The sequence below is a fragment of the Crocodylus porosus genome, unplaced genomic scaffold, assembly GCF_001723895.1.
Source record: "Crocodylus porosus isolate Cpor-Errol unplaced genomic scaffold, CroPor_comp1, whole genome shotgun sequence".
NCBI classification, from domain to species: domain Eukaryota; kingdom Metazoa; phylum Chordata; order Crocodylia; family Crocodylidae; genus Crocodylus; species Crocodylus porosus.
The window spans coordinates 42,980,327-43,001,327 of NW_017728947.1; the positions used below are offsets into that span (position 1 = coordinate 42,980,327).

The 21,001-nt window shown below is 43.5% G+C and overlaps 1 protein-coding gene across 6 annotated transcripts in view; it reads right to left on the bottom strand.

The window, feature by feature from the left end:
* AMBRA1 (autophagy and beclin 1 regulator 1) overlaps positions 1-21,001 on the bottom strand; it is a 182,808-nt gene that overhangs the window by 32,284 nt on the left and 129,523 nt on the right. For all 6 annotated transcript variants that reach the window (XM_019551610.1, XM_019551609.1, XM_019551608.1 and 3 more), the window contains one exon: positions 4,517-4,656. In XM_019551610.1, the coding sequence (XP_019407155.1) occupies positions 4,517-4,656 (140 nt within the window). The remainder of the gene's footprint in view (positions 1-4,516; positions 4,657-21,001) is intronic.

The window sequence follows — 21,001 nt, forward strand, 5'->3', positions numbered from 1 at the left end:
ATATATAACCAGTTAGATCAGTGCACTCAACAAGCAGTCATCAATGGTTCAAAGTCTAATTGGGAGGAAGTGTCAAGTGGAGCTGCCCAGGGGTCTGGTATTTTTTAATATCTTCATTAATTCTTTGGATGATGGGATTGGGTGGAGACGACACTAAATTGGGTAGAGTTTAGACACTCTGGAAGGCAGGACTAGGATCCATAATTACCTGGACAGCCTGGAAAAATGGTCTGCAATCTATCAGGTGAGATTCAACGAGGATAAGGGTGAAGTCATGCACTTGGACAGAATAACTGCATGAACAAATGCAGAATCAGGAATGACTGGCTGGGCTGTAATACTGCAGAAAAGGAACTGGGGGTTACAGTAGACCATAAGAGGAATTAAGTCAGCAGTGTGCTCTTGTTGTAAAAAGGCCAACAGCATACTGGGTTATATTAACAGGACTGTCACTTGCAAGTCAAGGGAAGCATATCCTCCACTCTGTTCAGCCCTGGTGAGACCTCACCTGGAGTAATGCATGTAGTTTTGGGCCCCACACTTCAAGAAGGATCTGAACAAATTGAAAAGAATCCAGTGCAGTGTGACAAAAGTGACTGGCCTGAGAAGCAAGACTTATGAAGAAAGGCTGAAAGAACTAGGGTTATTCAGTCTGAGGAAGAGAAGACAGGGGGAATTTCAAACACTTGAAGGGTGATTACAAAGAGGAAGGATGGAGATGGTCTTTTCTCTGTGGCTATAGGAAACTGGCCTAGGAGCACTGGCCTCAAGCTGTAACAGAAGAAATTTATGTTGGAGATTAGGAGGAATCTTTTGACTAAGGGTAGTTAAGCATCAGAACAGGCTACTTAAAAGAAACTGTGGAATCCCTACCCTCGAAAATTTTCAAGATTTTTTTGGACAGGCACTTGGCTGGAATGGTTTAGTCAAAAATAATCCTAACTTGTACAGGGGGGTGGACTAGATGATGTCATGAGGTCTTTTTCAGTTCTACTTCCCTATGAACCCATTATTCATAGGTCAGGTCTTTCAGAATTCTGGAGTGCGGGTCATCCGGTCCCCTCTCCTAACATGAACACGCTCAGCTTCGAGCTTCGTCTCCAAACTGCACATGGTAATTTTCATTTCCATACACTTATTTCCTTTAGCTGTCCTGTCTTTGTGCCCGTGTTCAACATCAGCATTCTTACTAAAAACTATTCCTTTAGTTATGGGTCACATATTGGATTATCTTTAATCTCTAACCCATTTTAACTGCATAGTGCCCCAACTTTTCTTTCCTCATTCTGGGTTTTGTTTTTTTTTTTGTAGGGCTGAAAGTCCTTTTGCTATTTCCTTTGCAAGGTCCAACTCAGATTGAGTTTTTTGGTTGATTTTTACTTCATCGCTTCATTTCTAAGAGTTAACTTTCTCTGTGGATCAATCCTTTTCCCCATTCCTTGGAAGCTCTATGCTTAGTCTTAATATCCACTTAGGTTTGCATATTTTTCTCTTGTATCCCAAGCAATCCCACACCTCCTCCACATCCAAGTCCTTAAAGTCAGCCCTTAACTAGTTATCTTAATTTCCACTCTTGATATAAAAACTGTTACAAATCTACTTCTATTTATTCTCCCTCTTAATTTCAACTGAATCAACTTGTAATCACTTGAGCAAAGGTTACTTTCTACAACTGCCTCTATTACAATGTCTTTATTACTTACCAAATCCAAGTCTAAAATAGCATCACCTCTTGTTGACTCAGGGACTATTTGGTGAAGAACCTGTTGGCAATCACACCAAGATCATCTGGGCCCCATCATTATTTGTTCTTGTATTTGCTCTTCAATATATATCTGGAGCGTTAATAAGTCGCCCACAGTAATACAATTTCCAGTCATATTTATTTAACATTATACACATCTCTTCCCATCCAACCCTGAGGGTCAAGAGCCGACTCCAAGTACTACACAGTGGAGACTCTTTTAATATCCTTCCCAAAAGTGATTCTGCTTTATCTATGCTACTCTTTCTCCATTTCCTTTCAGTCCATTACAATAATAACATACAATGCTGCCTTGCCACCTTTAGTTTATTCATTTTTCCTCCAGTCCCTGTGGCTCTGGTCAAGACTGTGATTATATCATGATTTTACCTCTATAAACATGTGACACAGCATCCTACCCTAGTAGTTCCAGCTCCTCTTTGTCGCCCAGATTCTTTGCATTTGTAAGCAAACCCCACTGACCACATCCAATTTCCTAGATGGATTAAGAGTTGTCCTGCCACTAACCATTTTCTAATCATATTAGTTCACAGTAAAGAGAAGAATTATCCTACCCTCTGGCAGTCCTTTACCCTTTGCCATCTCTTTGTTTATCACATTTTCCTTTTTATGTATTTTAAAACAAAGTGTGGAGATTATAAATACAAAAGTCCATTCCAAACTTCTCCCGCCATTTCTTAGTTTAAAAGTCTCCTAATCAGTTATGCCAATCAGTTTAAAGCAAACAGCACCTCAGGTATTCAACTTCTTGTGATAAGACGAAATCACATGGTAGCAGTTTGGGATAGCCAACTTCTACAGAGCAACAGTAGCTCACTTCTGTTCTGATACGGCACTGCTCACTTGCATGCCCTGGGGCTGAAAAGTCAAAGCAAGTTCCTCAAATACCTCTATTAAAAGTCTGATTCATCATGCAGAAGTTCTGGGGCCACTGCTCCCCATCTGGGTCTAAATAATTTGACACCTCCACTGTATGCAACATATTCAATATCAGAAATATCCATCCATCTACAAAGACTCTTCAGCAACTGCAGGAAGCATCAGCTGTCTCCACTCTCATGTTATTATTTAGCCTGCAAAAATCTCTAACAACCCTGATATCTTCTGTGGGCCAAAAAAAAAAAAAAAAATCACTACCAAAATGCCACAGCATCTTCCACACCCTTTATCTGCACCTTGCTGCAATGACAGTGTGCCCACAAAAAAGGAATGGCTCATTCACCTGTGTTGAATCTGTATTTTGAAATTCACTGAAACTGAGCTGCAGAGGCAATGCAGAGCTGAAATCCTAGAGTTAAATGTGTTGGCGAACTAAGAACACTTCCACGCTGGCACTGGGGAAGGATAAATTATCTTGCAACACACCATGCAACAACTCCTAAGGGGGCTCCAGTTAGTGAGGTACTCAGAACCCCGAGACATGCATGCAGCACCCAGAAATGCAACATCTAGCCCCCCGCTACTAGGGAATGCTTCTAGAAGCTTGACAAGCCTAGTAGCAAAGACATACCTAAGACGTCTGCAAACTCAGACAGATCTCCGCAATACACTGGTTTTACGTGCAAAGTTCTCTCTGCAAGCCTAAAACTTACAGATTCTATGATATGGTCTACATTACAGAAATACAAATTAAAGTACTTCAGAATAACTCACTAGTGTTGATACTATTTCAGATTAAAACCGACTCTGCTCACGTTGCACAGTAATTAATACGTATTCTACTATAGCTGTTTCAGTCAGTTTCCCTGAATAAACAAGGCCTTACAGAAGATGAGATTCTGGAGAAAAAAACAGCAGCTTGAAAGAGGTGCTTGATAAGCTGTACCACCATTTTAGTCCAAGTCTAACTCTGATTGCAGTTTTATCCTCTGGATCTACTAAAATAAGGACCATCACCATAGTGCAGATTTGCCCTAATTCAGTAAGTTTGGCATTTCACAAGCATAACATGCTCAGTCTTGTGCAGAAGATATGGAAATCTATTTTCATGCTGTAGGATCTCCAAGCAGGTGTGTGGACTACAGGATTCCAGCTGCATATTCAGTAGCAATTTGGGATCTCAACTTGCAAAACATTACCACGAGCAGGGATTGGTGGCAGATCAGTAACAGGAAATCAGTAAAGCATTGATATCAAGTGTTCCTGAAGTTCAAGAGAAACTGCAATACTCCAGAAGAAACGCAGATTAGATACTGGAAAGGGGGACCTCTCCACCTGAAATATCATGCCAAAAGTCCCTTGAAGAATTGCTCATACTATAAAACATCACGTGGCCAGGATTCTCATCTTCTGTCATCACTTTTTCCTGTGCCATGTAAAAATTAGATCTAAAAACTAGATTGAGTCTACTTGTTAATCTGTAAAGTATTGTGCATATTATGGTACTATAAACAATAAATAGAACTACCAGTGGTCTGTCCTGCTAGAACCAAAACCATTTACCAGACTACTTTGACAGTCATAACCAAAAACATTCTGGTTAATATAACCTTATATTGGATTAGTCCATGTCTAGGCATACATGGAAGTGAAATAATCTGTAATTTGTAAAGCAAAAGGGAAGTAGGAAAACAATGTAAGAAACCCTGTCTGCACATAGTTTCAAGACAGAAACATTGTTATTCACTATTAAAGATCAAATAAACTCCACAACTCTTCAAAAGAAAAGTCAGATTCCTCAACTGCCAACCACACAACAGCTGTGGGAAGCCAGCTTGCATCCCCCGCCCCCACTGTAGCTATGCCACTTACTCTGGTCGGCAAATCACCAGGTCCCCCTTGTTGGTGCCATATGCCAAACCGAGACCTGGCTCCGGCAGCCAGCGAGCAGAATTTATGCTGACATGTCTTCTCTGGTCAGCAGGCATTGGGTACAGGACATTGAAGACTCTCTGAAAAAGACAACAGCAAAGTGTTATTTAAGAGGACAAAGTCAGAGGAGTCAGGGAGGCTCAAATGCTAAAACTGCCTCTGGCAGAACAGCTGAGAAGGGAGGCTAGTCGCTTTACAGGCTGTTCCATGAAATAAGTAACCTGCCAGCAAGTGTAAGTATCCGATAGAAACACACACATCCGATAAATATTTAACAGCATTGTACACAGATAGCTCCAGAGCAAGAAATGCACACTGCCATCAGAGCAGGCCAAATTTCACTCAGCTAGTGGGCTGCACAGCTGTGTGGTCCCTTCACTGACACCAATTAACCAAAAGTGCTGAGACCTGGTGATGTATTCACTTCAGCACTGGACAACTGGGAATTCTCTCGCCCTTTATTAGCCCCAGTTTTCATTTTCATGCAGCCATCACTCAACTGCAGAAATAGGGGAATCAAGGAAATGTATGGGCTTTCATTGGCAGTAGCCCAAAATGTGATCTTACATGGTTTGTCCATTAAATAAATGGGAACTCCAAGTGTCAACACAATAGGGGATCTCTCCTGTGTCCTTCAGAGCCTACTGGAATTTTCTCTCCCACAAAGACGCAGAGTTGGGAAGGAAATGCTGAGCCAATATGTTAATGTTATCCAGAACAGCCACCAGCACAGAGGTAAAACGCATCTGTGAATTCAGTTGGACTCCCAACTCAACCCATGTCACCCAATTAACTTTGTTCCCTTGAGGAGAACCTAGAAGCCAGCGGAGCTTTAACACTGTGGAGGACTTTACTTACCATAGCCCTGATCCAGTAAATCTGATCAGCTTAGACTACAGGAACACTGCATGATGAAGGCTGAGGGCACCAAGCAGCTCTGCCCTCCACTGTTATCTAAACTGCAACTAGTTTGACATACAGAGGACCCCCCTACTCTTAAAACAAACAGGTGCTCTGCAGTCTACAAACTCCTCTGCACTCTGCACCTTCTACTGGCCAGGATTTTACAAGCTGACCCCATACCATGTAGTCAGAAAATGTGATAAACTAAAGAGAGGCTTAGGCTATAAAACAAGGGACCAGGCAGTAGAAAAGAGGAGCAACGATCTGGTTTACCCAGACGGTATATGAGGGCAGCTGCTTTGACACACTGGGCCATCAATGCAGTTTGTGGTAGAGAGCTCTGAGCATCCAGGCTTTGGACAGAGTAGTTAGGGGCATTTTAATGCAGTCCATTCACTAAACTGAGGTCTATGAAAGAAGATGGCTAAAACTCTGAACTGGAGTCACCACAAGTGACTTGCTTACTAACTATATTTTCCTCTCAAGAAGTCTGGGGTCCAAACTACTCTAGGTCACAGGTCAAAAAACCAACAAAACAAAACCACCAAGCCCCAGAAAAAAAAACCCTATTCCCCCACCCCCCCAAAAAAAATCTGTCCCCATTAGAATATCTAGCAAATGGCAACGAGGCTCCTGGCAAAGTTAGGTCAAACTAGAGATCTTTGCTCAGAGAAAGTATCTGGTAGAGGATCATATGATGGAACCCCACGCATTGCAACAGTATGGGAGTGGTACAGGTCAGTCCTGTGGGTTTGGAGCCATGAAACCTTAAGAGTGGAACCGATCTGGGATTGGGGAAGTGTGGCCCACTGGATAAGGCAATAAATTAAGACAAAGTTCCTACCCCAATTCCACCACAGACCTACTACATGACCTTAGACAAATCACATTACCTCTCTGTACCCCCAATTCTGTTCCTACCTTTGTCTGTTTTGTTTACTTGGATTGTACAATCTTTAAGGCAGGAACGCCCTTACTATGTGTTTCTACGATGCCTGGTACTAGGGCCCAATTTTGGCTACCGTAACTGGCACAGCTGTGCAACCATATTATTTCTGGCTATAGGCAACATTTTCAGGCTCTTCTTAAGGAAGTGAAACATTTAGAAAAGCTAAAGAGTCCTTTAGAATTTCTCTGTATGATGCAAGTCGGGCACCTGCTCTACTCCCAGCAATGCTCAGCAGTCATTAGTTTTCCAGGACGACCAGTGTCAGGGTGGAGGGAGCAGGGTGTTTTCCTAAGTAATTTTCACCCATCCTCAGCTCATCCATCCCATTCTCTACTGGTACTTAGCTAGTTAACAAAAATCAGATGCATACTGGTAACACCTGTTGCTATGGAGATCAGGGTGCACACTGAGATGGGGAGTCTGGTTTTTTATGGGTGGGAGGAGGAGACAGGGGTTACAGAGGCAGGGAACATTCATTTGAAAAAATAAGCTCTTGAAGTCTGACAGAAAAGTCACCAAGGTCTGGCACACACCAATTTTTCAGTCAGTCACAAGTGGGTAAGCAATTTCTCCCTGTTCCTCCTCTGCAAGGAAAGCTGCACCTTCCCCTTAAGAGCTGCAGTTGGTGGAACTGGTTTTTGGCCTGACTCCAACTCTTGCCAGAGGGATGAAGCCTATTCTTCAGGGGCTACCCCACATGTTCAGAGATGGGCCATGTGGAAGGCTGTGACGTGTTTGCTACAGTTTGTTTCACATTAAGGGGCACTCACTGGCAAGCCAAGTGAGCTTGCCCATCTCTACCACCCTGTGAAAGTGCCACCTGAAGGCAGATTGTCAAAGCAAGGCAGAATCTCTGATTCTTAAGGACAGGCACTACATTCAATCCACTTCTTTATTCACGTCTAAAGAGCCTGTAGCTTCAAAGATCCTGTTTCCCTCGGCACTTCCCACTCCCACGCTAATGGGACAACGCCATACAGTGTTAAGGGGTGATGACATCCATGCGTGTGGTAATTAGTAGATAAAAGAGAGTGCAGCTGCACTGGCATAATCACGACTCGCAGCAGTATCCGGGACCCAGCTAATCAGTCTGATGCAGTCATAGAGATGAGCTGCTTCAGCCGCATCCATTAGCAAGACCCCCTACTAGCCCCTCCACAGGGAGAAGACTGGTCCCCTTTTACATGGGCAAGTGCCCTCTGCTAAGGAAGGGTCAGAAACCCACCAGGCATGCCAGTTCTCCCCTAAATTAGGACCAGACCTTGTTCTTTCTGCTTGACTGTAACACTAACACTAACAATCTTCTGAAGAGTTAGTACTTCGGCCAAATATGCCAATCTGAAAATACATGAACGAGAAACCAGCCACTTTATAATACTGCACATCCTTCAGCCTTGTGACAGATGCCTTTATAGGTCCCTATTTCCAATAACAAGATTTGTAAGATGAGTCCTTTAAATGTCCACTCTAAGCAAGGGAACTACTGCTCCACCTGCACTCTTAAAGAAGCATCCACATATTCCTTGCTTGGAAGGGTGAAAACCTCATACAGCACAAACATTAGTATTGTTTTCAGCAGTAATGGTATGTTTTCAGTGTACTCCATTCACTGGTCATGCAGGGGCATCATTTATTCCTACAACAAGCTCACCTGTTATGACTGGGTTACTGACTCAATGTTTAATGAACAGGGACACTAGTAAACCTCTTTATCTTGGTAAATGACTTGCTGCTCACTTCACATTTCACTTGTACTAAATCAATGCCTCAAGGATCTTGTTCTTCCCAGCCAGCAAGGCTGGGAAATTTCAGGGAAACAAAAGTCTAAGACGCTGCCCCCAAAAATAATACAAATATCCCTCTGAAGCCTCAAGCCCAACAGGCAACAGATATGAACTAAATCCTTTCCCTTAACTGGAAATAGCCAAGAAAAAAGGCATGCTAATATCAATCACAAAATGGCATTTCAGCAAAAACTAAACATTTTTTCTACTGAATGACCATACTCAGCACCTCTCGACCCCACCACACCAATTAGTTTATGCAGTGTGGCAGGCTCAACTTAGCCATAGCTGCAGAAAAACTTGTGCTGTGGACAGGTCATCATATCCAGGGGATTACTGTGCAAAACTGGGAACCCAGAGGGAAAGATGGGGTCTCGCTGAATCCAAGAATTCAAGAGAAAAAGCGATTTTTTCTAGAAAAAAATCTGGAAGTGTCTAAAGAGCAGGGCTCTTACACCAACATATGAGAGGAGGGGAAAGCAGCCTTTGCTAGGCTGAGGATATAGATGCTTCCATTTCATGTCCTTGTAACTGGGTGGGGAGAGACTCAGTTGAGTCATTTGTGACCAGGCTTTTATTATTTCAGATAACTCTAAAAAGCTGCAATTACAAGCAACTGCTTAAAACCTTGGTGGAAGAGAGAGAGAGTAGTTGTATTTCATTTTTATCAACCAAGAAGTTGTGCGTATAAACATCACCTTAGAGCCACCTTTCTGGCCAGTGAAGGAGCAGCATTCCACTTTGCGGAGTATTTGTCCAGGATGCAAGGCCTTGAGAAAGAAGAGGAATAAACTGGGGAAGGAGTGAAGGGGAGGCAAAGAAAACAGAGAGAGAGAAAGACCAAGTCTCTGCAATGATATGTACATATTACACAGGAAGACGACAAAGGCCATCAAAACTCTAACATTGCTGCTCACCCTGCATCACAGCAGCTGCACCTGTCACATCAGCATTCAGGAATTAAACTAAATATTTGCTTATGGCAGAGACTTGGCAGACTGCAAATGTACCACGCCTGGGGATGTGTGGAGGAGGGACAGCAGCAGCTGTCCAGTCCGTTCTCCACTGGAGATCAGCAGCTGCAGAAGCAGGGACTAAGGCAGAGGCATCAGCATGTTCATGACCAGCCTGGCACAACGCAGAATGGCTTCAGGATGTATGGAGGAGTTGTGGCCACAGCCATACAGTCCATCCCACACTGTGCAGACGGATAGTCTGGGGACATGCTAATGCCTCTGTTCCAGTCCCCTGATTCTGAGGAAGAGAGGCTCCAGCATGTGTCTGACCAGACATGGGCTAAGGAAGCAGCCAAGTAATGAGCCACATCTGCTTGCTCACCAGAAATGAATGGGGGCACTCTGTGGGTATAAAACTTCTGCTGAGGTTGGGGATGGGGGGACACCTGCCTGCAATGTACAGTGTGAGCAAGCGCTGCCTGTCTCCAACTCCCCCTGATGTAAATAGCCAGGAACTGCCTCTTCTTATGGTTTGTGGGGAAGGTGGGGGTTGCTTTGGTGTATGCTCAGTGTCTTCCCCACTGCTAAGGAACTAATTGCAAGGAGCCGAGGCAGGTTGTTGAAATTCACCTGGAGAGCAGTGTTTCTGATTAATTCATTGTTAGTGCCAGGCAGATAGTTCAGCAGTTCTGTGAAGGAGCTACCTACTGTCACATCATTGCACAAGATCAACACCAAAATAAAATTACACACTCTGCCACTCCTTAAGACTGCTGTGTTAAATCTAAAAGGTTGCTGACCCCTTATACCACACCAATGACAAAAACATGTGACCAAGGGCTTCCCAGTTCTGAGGCGAGTGATGGAGAATGAAGGAGAAACTCCTTTATCTTTGGCTTGTGGAGTAGGGTATTTCTTATCACGGAACTCTGGGATCCAGGGAAGAAAAGCATGTTTTAAAAGCTGGAAAAGAGGAGAAAGACGAGATACAGCCAGCAACACTCAGCAGAAACTCTTGCTTTCCTTGTTCTTAAATTTAAAAAAAAACCAAAACAGCAGTTTGCTCTAAATGCTGCTTCTTTGCAAGATGCTGACAAATTTCAGGCTGCTGCCTTGGCTTAGCCTAACGGGCAAACTGGGCTGCAAGATCAGTCTTCATAAGAGCAACTGGAGGGGAAAAGATGTGCAGCTGTTATCTCATTTACATATGATCTTGTCATCTGTAAAGCTTCAACCTGGTGGGCAGGGCAAGAGAAACGGCTGGAGTAGGCCAGGTGGATTTCACAGGCACAAGGCTGCAATTACATATTATTGTTAGTTTTAAATAGAACCAAGGCTTCCCACCAGAGACTGGATGCTTTGTTCAGAAAACAAGCAACAAAACCATGAGACGTGCTAAGCCCAGTGTGAAGGATGCTGGGTGAAGGACATGTTCAGACATCAGAAAAAGGGGCTGGAAGTACAGTGAGCCACAGAAAAGGATCTGAGAGCCTGAGAACCTTGACAGCATCTATTTGTATTTAAGAGGGAACATTATGGAACAAAGAACATCACAGCAAGAGATGGGCTGCTCCCGAAGTAATCGGTATGGATCTGACATGACAGACAGATGGATGGACTTAACACACAAAACAAAGTGCCTAGCCATGAGGTGGCAGAAAACCAGTAAGCTTGCCCAGTAAGGTGGGAATGAACTTTGCTCTCTCTCAGGCTTCTGGGCCCAGTCAGCAACCCAAAACCATTTTACTCTACTGTAGGTCAAGCTTTTCCCATCCTTTTTATTCCTGCAATCGATGCACATTGCACCCAGAGCCTTTATATTTCTCTGGTAAAAAGACAGGAACTGCAATGCTAAGGACTTTCATAAAATACAGCTAGCTAGTGCCAACCGGTACGGAACACAGACTCAGGGAAGTCACTATCACTTCCCATCCCACGCATGTGCTACTCCATAAATTAGGCCAGGCTTACATTTCAGAGGCTTTGCCAGTACAACTATACCTTTAAGCTACTCTGGCACAGCACTCTTTGTGGGGATGGAGCTTATAGTGGCAACGTTGCTCTTTTACCAGTAGTGTAGCTTATGCCACAGCTATAAAGACAAATGATGTTTTGCCAGTATAATTTTATCTATACTATGGGCTTCTGCCAGAATAGCTATGGTGGTCATGGATTGTACCTTCCCACTCTGGCTGGTGTACCTATACCAGCAGAAAACTTATACCTGGTTTTAGGAGTGGAGAGTTAATCCAAAGAGATGTTGACCTGACCAACTGGAGATTATCCCAACGTTAACCAAACATCCTGGCTCGGCCATAAAAGCTGAACCTTTCATTATTTATGCAATATTGAAACACGCAGAGTATATTAAAGAAACAAACAGGAGAGCTTATGCTTTACAGTCAGGTATAGCAATGAATGAAGGTAGCAGTTGAGGAGGACTGATTTAGGCAAAGATGAAGGCTAGAGCAGTAGGATCATGACCCTGACTTTTTCACTCCCCTCTGCAGGATTCATTCTACTCTGGTATATCAGCCTGCCAATATCTTCCTAGCACTTTTGGTTGTAAACACCAGACTGAAAGGGGGAAATCATGTGCAACTGATACATTTTGTCCTTGCATCATTCATTACAATGGAGAAGACCTGGACATCTAAAGCAAACTTTTTCAATGTCAATACTGTTAACTAGTTTATTGTGGATCATTTTGGCAGGATCATCCACCACACATGATTATCCTGTGTCTTAAAATTACCTTCTACTTTTTGCAGGTGTTGAAAGCCCTAAGCAACCATTATGTAGCTGCCAGGATCTCCAGCTTTAGCCCTGGCTTCTAAAATGCACTCAGGCAATCAATACAATAATCTGTGGCTTACTGACAACTGAAAATGTACATACATCACCCACTGAATTTATTATCATCTGAGTAAGTAACACTGGACCTTCTGTACTGACTGTCATTCACATAGCTATTTATTAAGACCAAAGCCAAAGCTTCCTATTTACGAAGTTTCACAAAGTTGTTGCTGAATTGCAGTCTGCTGCACTGCAGTGTTGTGGAATCCAGGTCTAGCACCAGGCCTCAAGTCTGGCTTGTTGCTTAGTACGCAGAGCCTTCAGTGAAAGAGTACATGGCACCTGTTAAGGCTGAATTATTGACAGCTCAATCTATCCTCTCTTTTAAACATCAGCACTAATAAATTCACATTTTGCAAGCAAAGATTCTTGCCAAATCTTTCCCCACTTTGGTAAGAATTTCCCTAAATGAAGATATGAATGGGAGGTTAGTCACTTGCCTAGATATTTCCAAACTGCTTTTGAATCTTTCTCCCCACCCATTTCCTTCCGATTAAATAGGTGTGTGCGCACCATTCCCTGCAGTTCACCACTGTCAACTCAGATGTTTCTCTCCACTGACCTTCCTTGATGTAATGGAGTAAGTGCCTTCTTTTTTTTGTCATCTCATAGATTTAAGAGATTTCATAGACATTAGGGGCTGGAAGGGACCTTGCAAGATCATTGAATCCAGCCCCCCTGCCATAGGCAGAAAGTTTGCTGGGGGTCAAATGATCCCAGCAAGATACGCATCCAAGCATTTTTTAATGAGCCCAGAGTAGGTGCTTGCACTACCTCTGTGGGGAGTCTGTTCCAGACCCTGGACACTCAGACTGTAAAGAAGTTTTTCCTCATGTCCAGTCTAAATTGGCCTTCCAGAAGTTTGTGGCCATTAGACCTTGTTACCCCTTGCAGGCCCTGGTGAACAACTGTTCTCCCAGATCCTGCTAGACACCCCTTATATACTTATAGGCTGCTACCAAGTCCCCCTTGAGCCTTTTCTTCTCTGGGCTGAAGAGAAGAGTCTCATAGGATATGTTAAGATTGGTGGGTCACAGCCTAACTCTTCTCCATGTTCAATCAGAATAAAGTTTCTTCCAACTGCATTTGGTTTCCCTCAAATGCAGCCTGATCACATTTTCTCAATTCATTTTTGCTTTCTACGGATACAGCAAATCTCATTCTGCCTTCTTTAGCTTTGTTAGCCAGAAGGAAAGCAGACACAGATCCTAACTTCACCTTTCAGGCCACGCTGATTCAACTGGGAACTAACCCAACTACCAAAAGTTGATAAAAACCCATGACTGAGGGTGCCTGACCCCTGAAACTGAAAGAGAAGGACAAGTTTCTGTGGGGGGAGGTGACACCTTACTCAAAGATTGAGTGCTGTCACGTTCTTGCTGACTGCTCCTGATCATCACAGTTTACTTTTAATCCTTCCATCAGCACTGGCCTCATTACAGCACACCCACCTTTTCCTTTCTTCAGGGCAGTTCTTGGGGTTGTAGCCTGGTAACCCACCTCAGAAGCCTGTCACGCAGTAATTGCCTGGAAAGCTGCTTTTAATTGACTAGTGAATAACTTGAAGAAAATTAAGGGCTACATCTCAGGAAGGAGTTAATCTTCTCAGGCAACAAAGCTACTTCTCCCTCAGGGAAATAATGTGCTTGTAGCAAAGTGCCTCATTAGTTTCCTTCATTTACTGCCAGTTTTTCCTAAAGGCCATGAAAAAGGACAAAGCAGCCCAGTGCCTCAAAAACCAGAGGGTACTCTCCAGCATTGAAAAAGAGTCCCAAGGCAGAAGAAACAAGAAACAGAACTGAACAAATAAGCCCTGCCCACCAGGAGAAGGGGAGGGGAAAGCAGATTAAAAGGAGAGAAGCAGCAGAAATGTGGAAGGGACAATCAGTGTGCCTGAAGACAGATAAATATATGTCAATGAAAACATGCATGGGAACTGAACTGTACAAACAGGATTGTGCTTCAAGCTACTGCTGATCTGGAGCAAAATTGCTCTGATAGCTGCTAATGCTGTAACAATCTAATAAAAAAAATATGGCCATTGCTATGGAAAAAAAATTGATGAACCTCTGCTAATTTTTTGCCTTAACTCAGTCTGAGAGCCAAAAATGTCACCTTTTTGTTCCCCACTAAATATCATGCTGAGAAAATAAAAGCAAATCTACAATACAGGAAAGTTGTACTGATAAAAGCAAAGGACTCAGATTCCGTCCTACTCTGTCTGTCAGGCCTCAGTGGAACAGCATGAGATCAAATGTCAACAATATGGTGATGATACAGCTATATGGATCTGACAGTCTAGATCACAAGTAGGTAGCCAGCTGCCAGCATGTCTGGAAAGAATAAGGATTGGAAGAAGCAGTGGGCTTAAAACTGAAGCCAACATTGCATAAGGAAGTGCTCTGAAAACCTTGAGAGGATGGTCATGATTTTCTCAACCTAGTTAGCCTGGCACCTTAATCCAGCTCTATGTCTGGATAAATAGATACCTGCTACAACTTTTCCATTTCTAACTGGTAAACAAACTGAGCTCAAGTCCCCTCAGATAAGGCCACGGTGATCTTAGCCCAGTTATGGAATAATCAAGGTAATCTCAGTGCTTCCTATCCAGATCCGACTGACCAGGCTAGGTGTCATGTCTGTAAATGTTCATGGATTAGTAAGGCTAGAAGGGACCTCAAAAGATCTAGTCCAGTGGTTTTCAACCTTTTGACATTTGTAGACCCCTAAAAAAATTCCAGTAGAGGTGCAGACCCCTTTGGAAATTCTGAATGGAGGTGCAGACCCCTCTAAGCTGTAAGTGTGGGTACTTACATAATTTTGATCAATCATAGTAATCTCCGTGGACCCCTAGCACATGGCCTGCAGACCCCCAGATGTTTGAGGGCCACAGGTTAAAAACCACTGATCTAGTTCCACTGGGGATTGAACCCAAGACCTTGGTGTTAGGAGTGATTGCCAATTGTGACTCCTGTGAAATCCAGGCGGTCATAACCACAGTAGTAGATGATGACTGAAGCATATTTGTGTTTAAAGCAGGATCCAAATTTAGGTCCTAATTCACATCTCTAAAACACTTTAACACCTTCACAATAGCTATTTTCAGTTTGGGTTTTCCTAGCTTTTGCACATCTGGGTCTCAGTAGACACAGAAAATGATTCAGAACATGTGGTTCTAACACTGTCTTAGACAACAGTGCTCAAACTAACACGCTAGACCATGGAATAGGCAATAAACACTGTTTATCCACACAACAAATGCAAAGGGCAAAACAAAAGCAGCACTGCTAAATTTCTGAAACTGTCAACCCACATCTACATAACTGTTTGAGGGCAGAACTGAGATGCTTCTATGGCTACTTAGACTAGAGCAGTGGTTCTCAGCTTCATTACATTTGAGGCAACTCTTGGAAAATCCCTCTTAGCTTTCATTTGCTTTTTTGACTACAGGAGAAACAATAGCTAGTACAAGAGGACTGATATGCAACTAAATATCCCAACTATGTTTGTCATCCACATAGCAATTTCCATGCAAGGAAATTTTTGCACTTTAATTAAAAAACAATTAGGCAATTGCAACCTCAATATGAGCTTTTTAAATGTAAAGTCAAGCACTCAAATATTAATACCTGAATTAAAGTTACCGTGGCAACCTAAAGTCAATCCCCTCATGTGTTACAAATTATAATTCTGTTATTCAGTTGAATTAATATGTTGCTTACAAAGCATTTGAAATTTTTACCCATGTGCTGTTTAGGTTGCGGTGGTGGTAAGTTTTGGATGGAAAGCAATGACGTGGTAGAGCAAACTGTAATTTGATATACATAATCACCTGTTTTGTTGTAGCATCTTCTACTAAAGCTCTCTCACAGAAACGTGCTTAACAGAATGAGAACAATTTCTCCAAGTCAAATTATGTGATTTATACATACTTCAAGTGGCCAATTTTTTTTGGTGGCAACAGGATAAAAACCTTACAATTACTGTTAATTTCAGGCCAGTTTTCCCCTTTTTCAGATTTGTATTTCAACCCTTACTTGACTTCCATATGCTTGTTTAAACACAGTATTTTGTAACATCTTGGGCATCACCATACATCTCACAAACAGGGAAGAATTTGTGGGGAATGTACTAGTAGATGGCAACCTAGGCAGCAGCGACCAGAAGATGACTGAGCTCAGGATCCTAAAGAAAGGAAGGATACAGAGCAGCAGAGTAAGGACCCTGTACTTTGACTTGCTCAGGGAACTCATGGGCAGGATCCCCTGGGAAGATAGTCTGAAGAGGAGAGGAGTCCAGGAGAGCTGGCTGTAGTTTAAAGAAGCCTTACTGAGAGTGCAGGAACAAACCATCCTGATGTACAGGAAGACTAGCAAGTATGGCAGAAGACCAGCTTGTCTTAGCAAGGAACTCTTCAGTAAACTAAATCACAAAAAGGTAGCTTATAAGAAGTGGAATCTTGGACAAACAACTAGGGAGGAGTATAACAGTACTGCTCAAGCATGCAGGGGTGAAGTCAGGAAGGCCACAGCACAACTGGAGTTGCAGCTAGCAAGGACATGAAGGATAACAAGAAGGGTTTCTACAAGTATGTCAGTAACAAGAGGATTAGAGAAAGTGTGGGTCCCTTACTGAATGGGGGAGGCAACCTTGTGACAGAGGATGCAGAAAAGGCTGAAGTGCTTAGTGCCTTTTTCACCTCAGTCTTCACAGGCAAGGTCAGCTCCTGGACTAGTGCACCTGCCAGCACACAGTTTGGGGAGGTGAGCAGCCAAAAGTGGTGAAAGAACAGGTTAAGGACTATTTAGAAAAGATGGACATATACTAGTCCATGGGGCCAGATGCAATGCACCCAAAGGTGCTGAAGGAGTTGGCTGAAGTGATTGCAGAGCCAGTGGCCATCATCTCTGAAAACTCATGGTTATCAGGAGAGGTCCCAGATGATTGGAAAAGGGCAAACAATGCCCATATTTAAGAAAGGGGAAAAGGAAGCTCCAGGGAACTACAGACCAGTCAGCCTCATCTCAGTCCCTGGAAAAATCATGGAGCAGATCCTCAAGGAATCCATTTCTAAGCACGTGGAGGATAAGAAGGTGATTAGAAACAGTCATCATGGATTCACCAGGGGCAAGTCATGCCTGACCAACCTGACTGCTTTCTATGAGATGACTGGCTCTGTGGATGTGGGGGAAACCGGTGAATGTGGTATACCTTGATTTTAGCAAGCTAAGGAAGTATGGGCTGGATGAATGGACTGTAAGGTGGATAGAAAACTGGTTGGAGCATCAGGCTCAGCTGGTATCAAGTGGAGTGTCCCAGGGGTTGGTCCTGAGGCTGGTTTTGTTCAGTAGCTCCATCAATGACCTGGAAGATGGCATAGTGCACCCTCAGCAAGTCTGCAGATGACACCAAGCTGCGGGGAGTAGTAGATTTGCTGGAAGGTAGGGCTAGGATTCTAACTGGTAAACAAACTGAGCTCAAGTCCTTTCAAATAAGGCCACAGGTGATCTTTACCCTGACTATTCCATAGCTGGGCTCTCAGCGCTTCCTACCCAGACCTGATTGACCAAGTGCTCAAAGAGTGACCTAGACAAATTGAAGAACTGGGCCAAAAGAAATCTCATGAGGTTCAACAAGGAGAAGTGCAAAGTCTTGCACTTGGGATGTAACAATCCCATGCACTGGTATTAGACTGGGGACTGACTGGCTCCTTGAAGACAACTTTGTTTTATGCTTATTGTCACAGTATCTCAGGACTCTCTCTCCTTCCATTTTTCAAATTCCCTATTCCGATCTTCACCCCAAGTCCACTTGGTGTCTGTGCCACAGGGCTTGAGGTTGCTTGTTTGAGCACTTAAGTTAGGTATGAATTTCTCTATACAGTTCATCAATCCATGGTTTATGGTCTCTGTTACTTGGGATCAGCATCTTGGCAATAGTGTGATCTTTCTGCTTCCCTTGTTCTGTTAAATGTTTCTCAAGCTACACTAGAAGCCAGTGGGTTTCTAGGAGCTTTATCTTAGGAAATCCTAAAGGAACTGAGATCCTGGTAACTTCAGGGCATGGGTATGCAAGAAGTTCACCATGATGAAAAAACGAGGGTATGGATTTATCATACACCTGCCTTCCTGTGGTAACTGTCCATGTACATTAGGGCTGTGCAAGGTTTCGGACAGAGCTTTGGATCCAGAGAAGCTTTAGATGCTTTGGGGTCTGAAGCAGCACATCCGGGTCGAAGTGCTGGCCTTGTTAGGCTTCCCAAAATGGTTCAGAGCTTCTGAAGAGCTTCAGAGCCGCTTTGGAGATCCAGCCATAGGGTATAATGGGGAAGCAATAAAATATCTATAACTTCGTTGTTTTTTTGTCTGATTTGGATGAAATTTTCAGGAGTGGCAGACTCTGCAGAGAGGATGAAGCCTGCCACGTTCCAAGAAGATCAGTGCAGGGGTTTTAGGGCAACTGTACCCCAAATTATTGAAAGCAAAACTCCTGTCACATCTGTGTGTTACAACACGGGGCGTCAAAACCGCAGGGCTGGTAGCTCTTACTGAGGCCACAGCGCCTGCCAAGTTTCAAGAAGATCGGTGCAGGGGTTTGGGGGGAACTGCCCCTCAAGCTGCGGACAAGCAAAACTTGTGTCATGGGTGTTTGTGAGACTGTGTCTGAACTGGGGCCAGGCCTGGAGACACTGCTTGCAGGCCTGGCTGCTAAGCTGCTGCCTTAGCAGTTACCAATCAATCAATCATGATTCACTCAGGGACCAGCTCAATACACAGGACCTAGCTACTACATAACGAGCATCAATTAGCACCTTCAAATCCAGGCTACAGAAAGGAAAGAATCAATACAGACAATCAACTGCCCTAAGATAGACGGTCTTGGCATGAGTTTTGTCTGCCAGCAGCTAGGGCTGCAGGGCCCCAGAACCCCCCTGCACCCATCTCCTTGACAGCTGGCAGGCATCGTGGCCACAGCAGGGGCTACCATCCCTGCAGCTGTCACCCTGCTGTGCCTGAACATGTGCAGTGTCACCCATGGCATGAGTTTTGCTTGTCCACATCTTGAGGTGCAGTTCCCCCCTAACCCCTGCACCGATCTTCTTGAAACTTGGCAGGAGTTGTGGCCTCAGTAAGAGCTACCAGCCCTGCAGTTTTGACGCCCCTGTGTTGTAACACACAGCTGTGACATGAGTTTGGCTTTCAAGAATTTGGGGTACACTTGCCTCCAAACCCCTGCACCAATCTTCCTGAAACTTGGCAGGTTTCATGCTCTCAGCAAAAGCTACCACCCCTGCAAGTTTCATCTAAAATCGGACAAAAGCCAACGAGGTTATAGATATTTCATTGATTCCCCATTATACTCTATGGCTGGATCTCCGAGGCAGCTCCGAAGCTTCAGAGCTGCTTTGGCCAGATCGAGGCAGAAACCCGGCCTGGAGCTCCGGATTGGATCACGGCCATCCGAAGTGGCCAGATCTGAAGCCGGATCAGATTGCTGCCGACTTGCACAGGCCTAATGTACGTGCTCTTACCTTGCGATAGATGAAAGTTAAACCACAGTAGCAGTTTTTTATGGAAGGCTAAGCTATCAGTTTAGCATTTATCTAACACAGGACAAATGCATGCACATGTACACTTGTATCAGAGCATCTAAGATACCGTAAAGCTCTGCCTTCTTTACCTCTTGGCAACCTGCCCATGAGTCCATGCTTTCAGTCTCTTTTCTCCACAGTATACTGTGACTACTGAGATCATGTAAACTTTTATCTACATTACAAAGTTCTATAAATACAAGATCAGCTAGGGAAATAAACAGATGACACTCTTAGCTAAAACAGGTAGGCTGAGAAAAGCTCCAGTGTAGATATAGTTACGTTAATGTAAGGAAGCTTCTGCTAGCAGAGCTTCTACTGCCTGGAATAGATGGTGCAACTCAGGCAGCAGAAAAATCTCCTTCCACTGGCAGAAATGCATCTATACCTAGGTCACTGTTTAAACTTTCCTGAGTTTTACAGTGAGGGGTGTGGAGGCAAACTGCCCCTATTTCCACTACTCTGCTGATTTGCCAAAGCTTGATTCTGCAGCATGGCCTAATTGCTTTACCAGGCCTTTCTGTTACAGAAGATGCTAATACAGCTTCTAAGTGATTCAGTGGAATTTGGTGCACTCTTTTTACACTCCGGTTTCTCTTACACTTTTAAACAAATGTTCAACAGCACTTCCTTTTTACACGTTTTAAATTATAAAGCAAAAGGACAGAAGCTTTCTCGACTACCTTTTCCCTTAAACCTTCTTCCATTACTCATTTGCCACCCTGCAGACAGTTTCTAAACAAACGAATATGAATACAGCAGCCAGCAGTCAGAACTGAGTATGCTATGCATATTATACAACATCTTAATTGAGGCTGTGCTTTTATTTTTACATACTCTCAGAAGCATTGAATCAACATAATAGTTTTACTGAAAAATCCAACAATACACTAGACAAATTATTGATTTACTCATTTTTCTGACTAGATGAAAGAATACTTAAAGACACCCTGCAATTTTATTATGCCTCCTCTTTATTTTTCAGGTCTTGGTCCTATTACAAAGAATGTATGAATAGAAGGCAGAAACTCAGCACAGCTGAATATCAGAGCGGCATATAACACAATGCCATACAAAATCTTGCTTGCAAAATTGATTCAAATTGACTGCAAATTCAAGGGATTATGATCAAACAAGCAAGGTCATGAAGGAGTAAAGGCTTTTAGTGGGGTAAGAGACTGGAAGTAGGTCCTCCTATTTTTTTTTTAATCATTTTTAATAGTGATCTGGGAAAAGGGAAAAACATACTATGAAATTACCAGATTCTGCTTAAAGCCTCAAAAGTCAAAACACATTGATTTCATAGATTTCATAGACATTAGGGCTGGAAGGGACCTCGGGAGATCATCGAGTCCAGCCCCCTGCCCAAAGGGCAGGAAGTCAGCT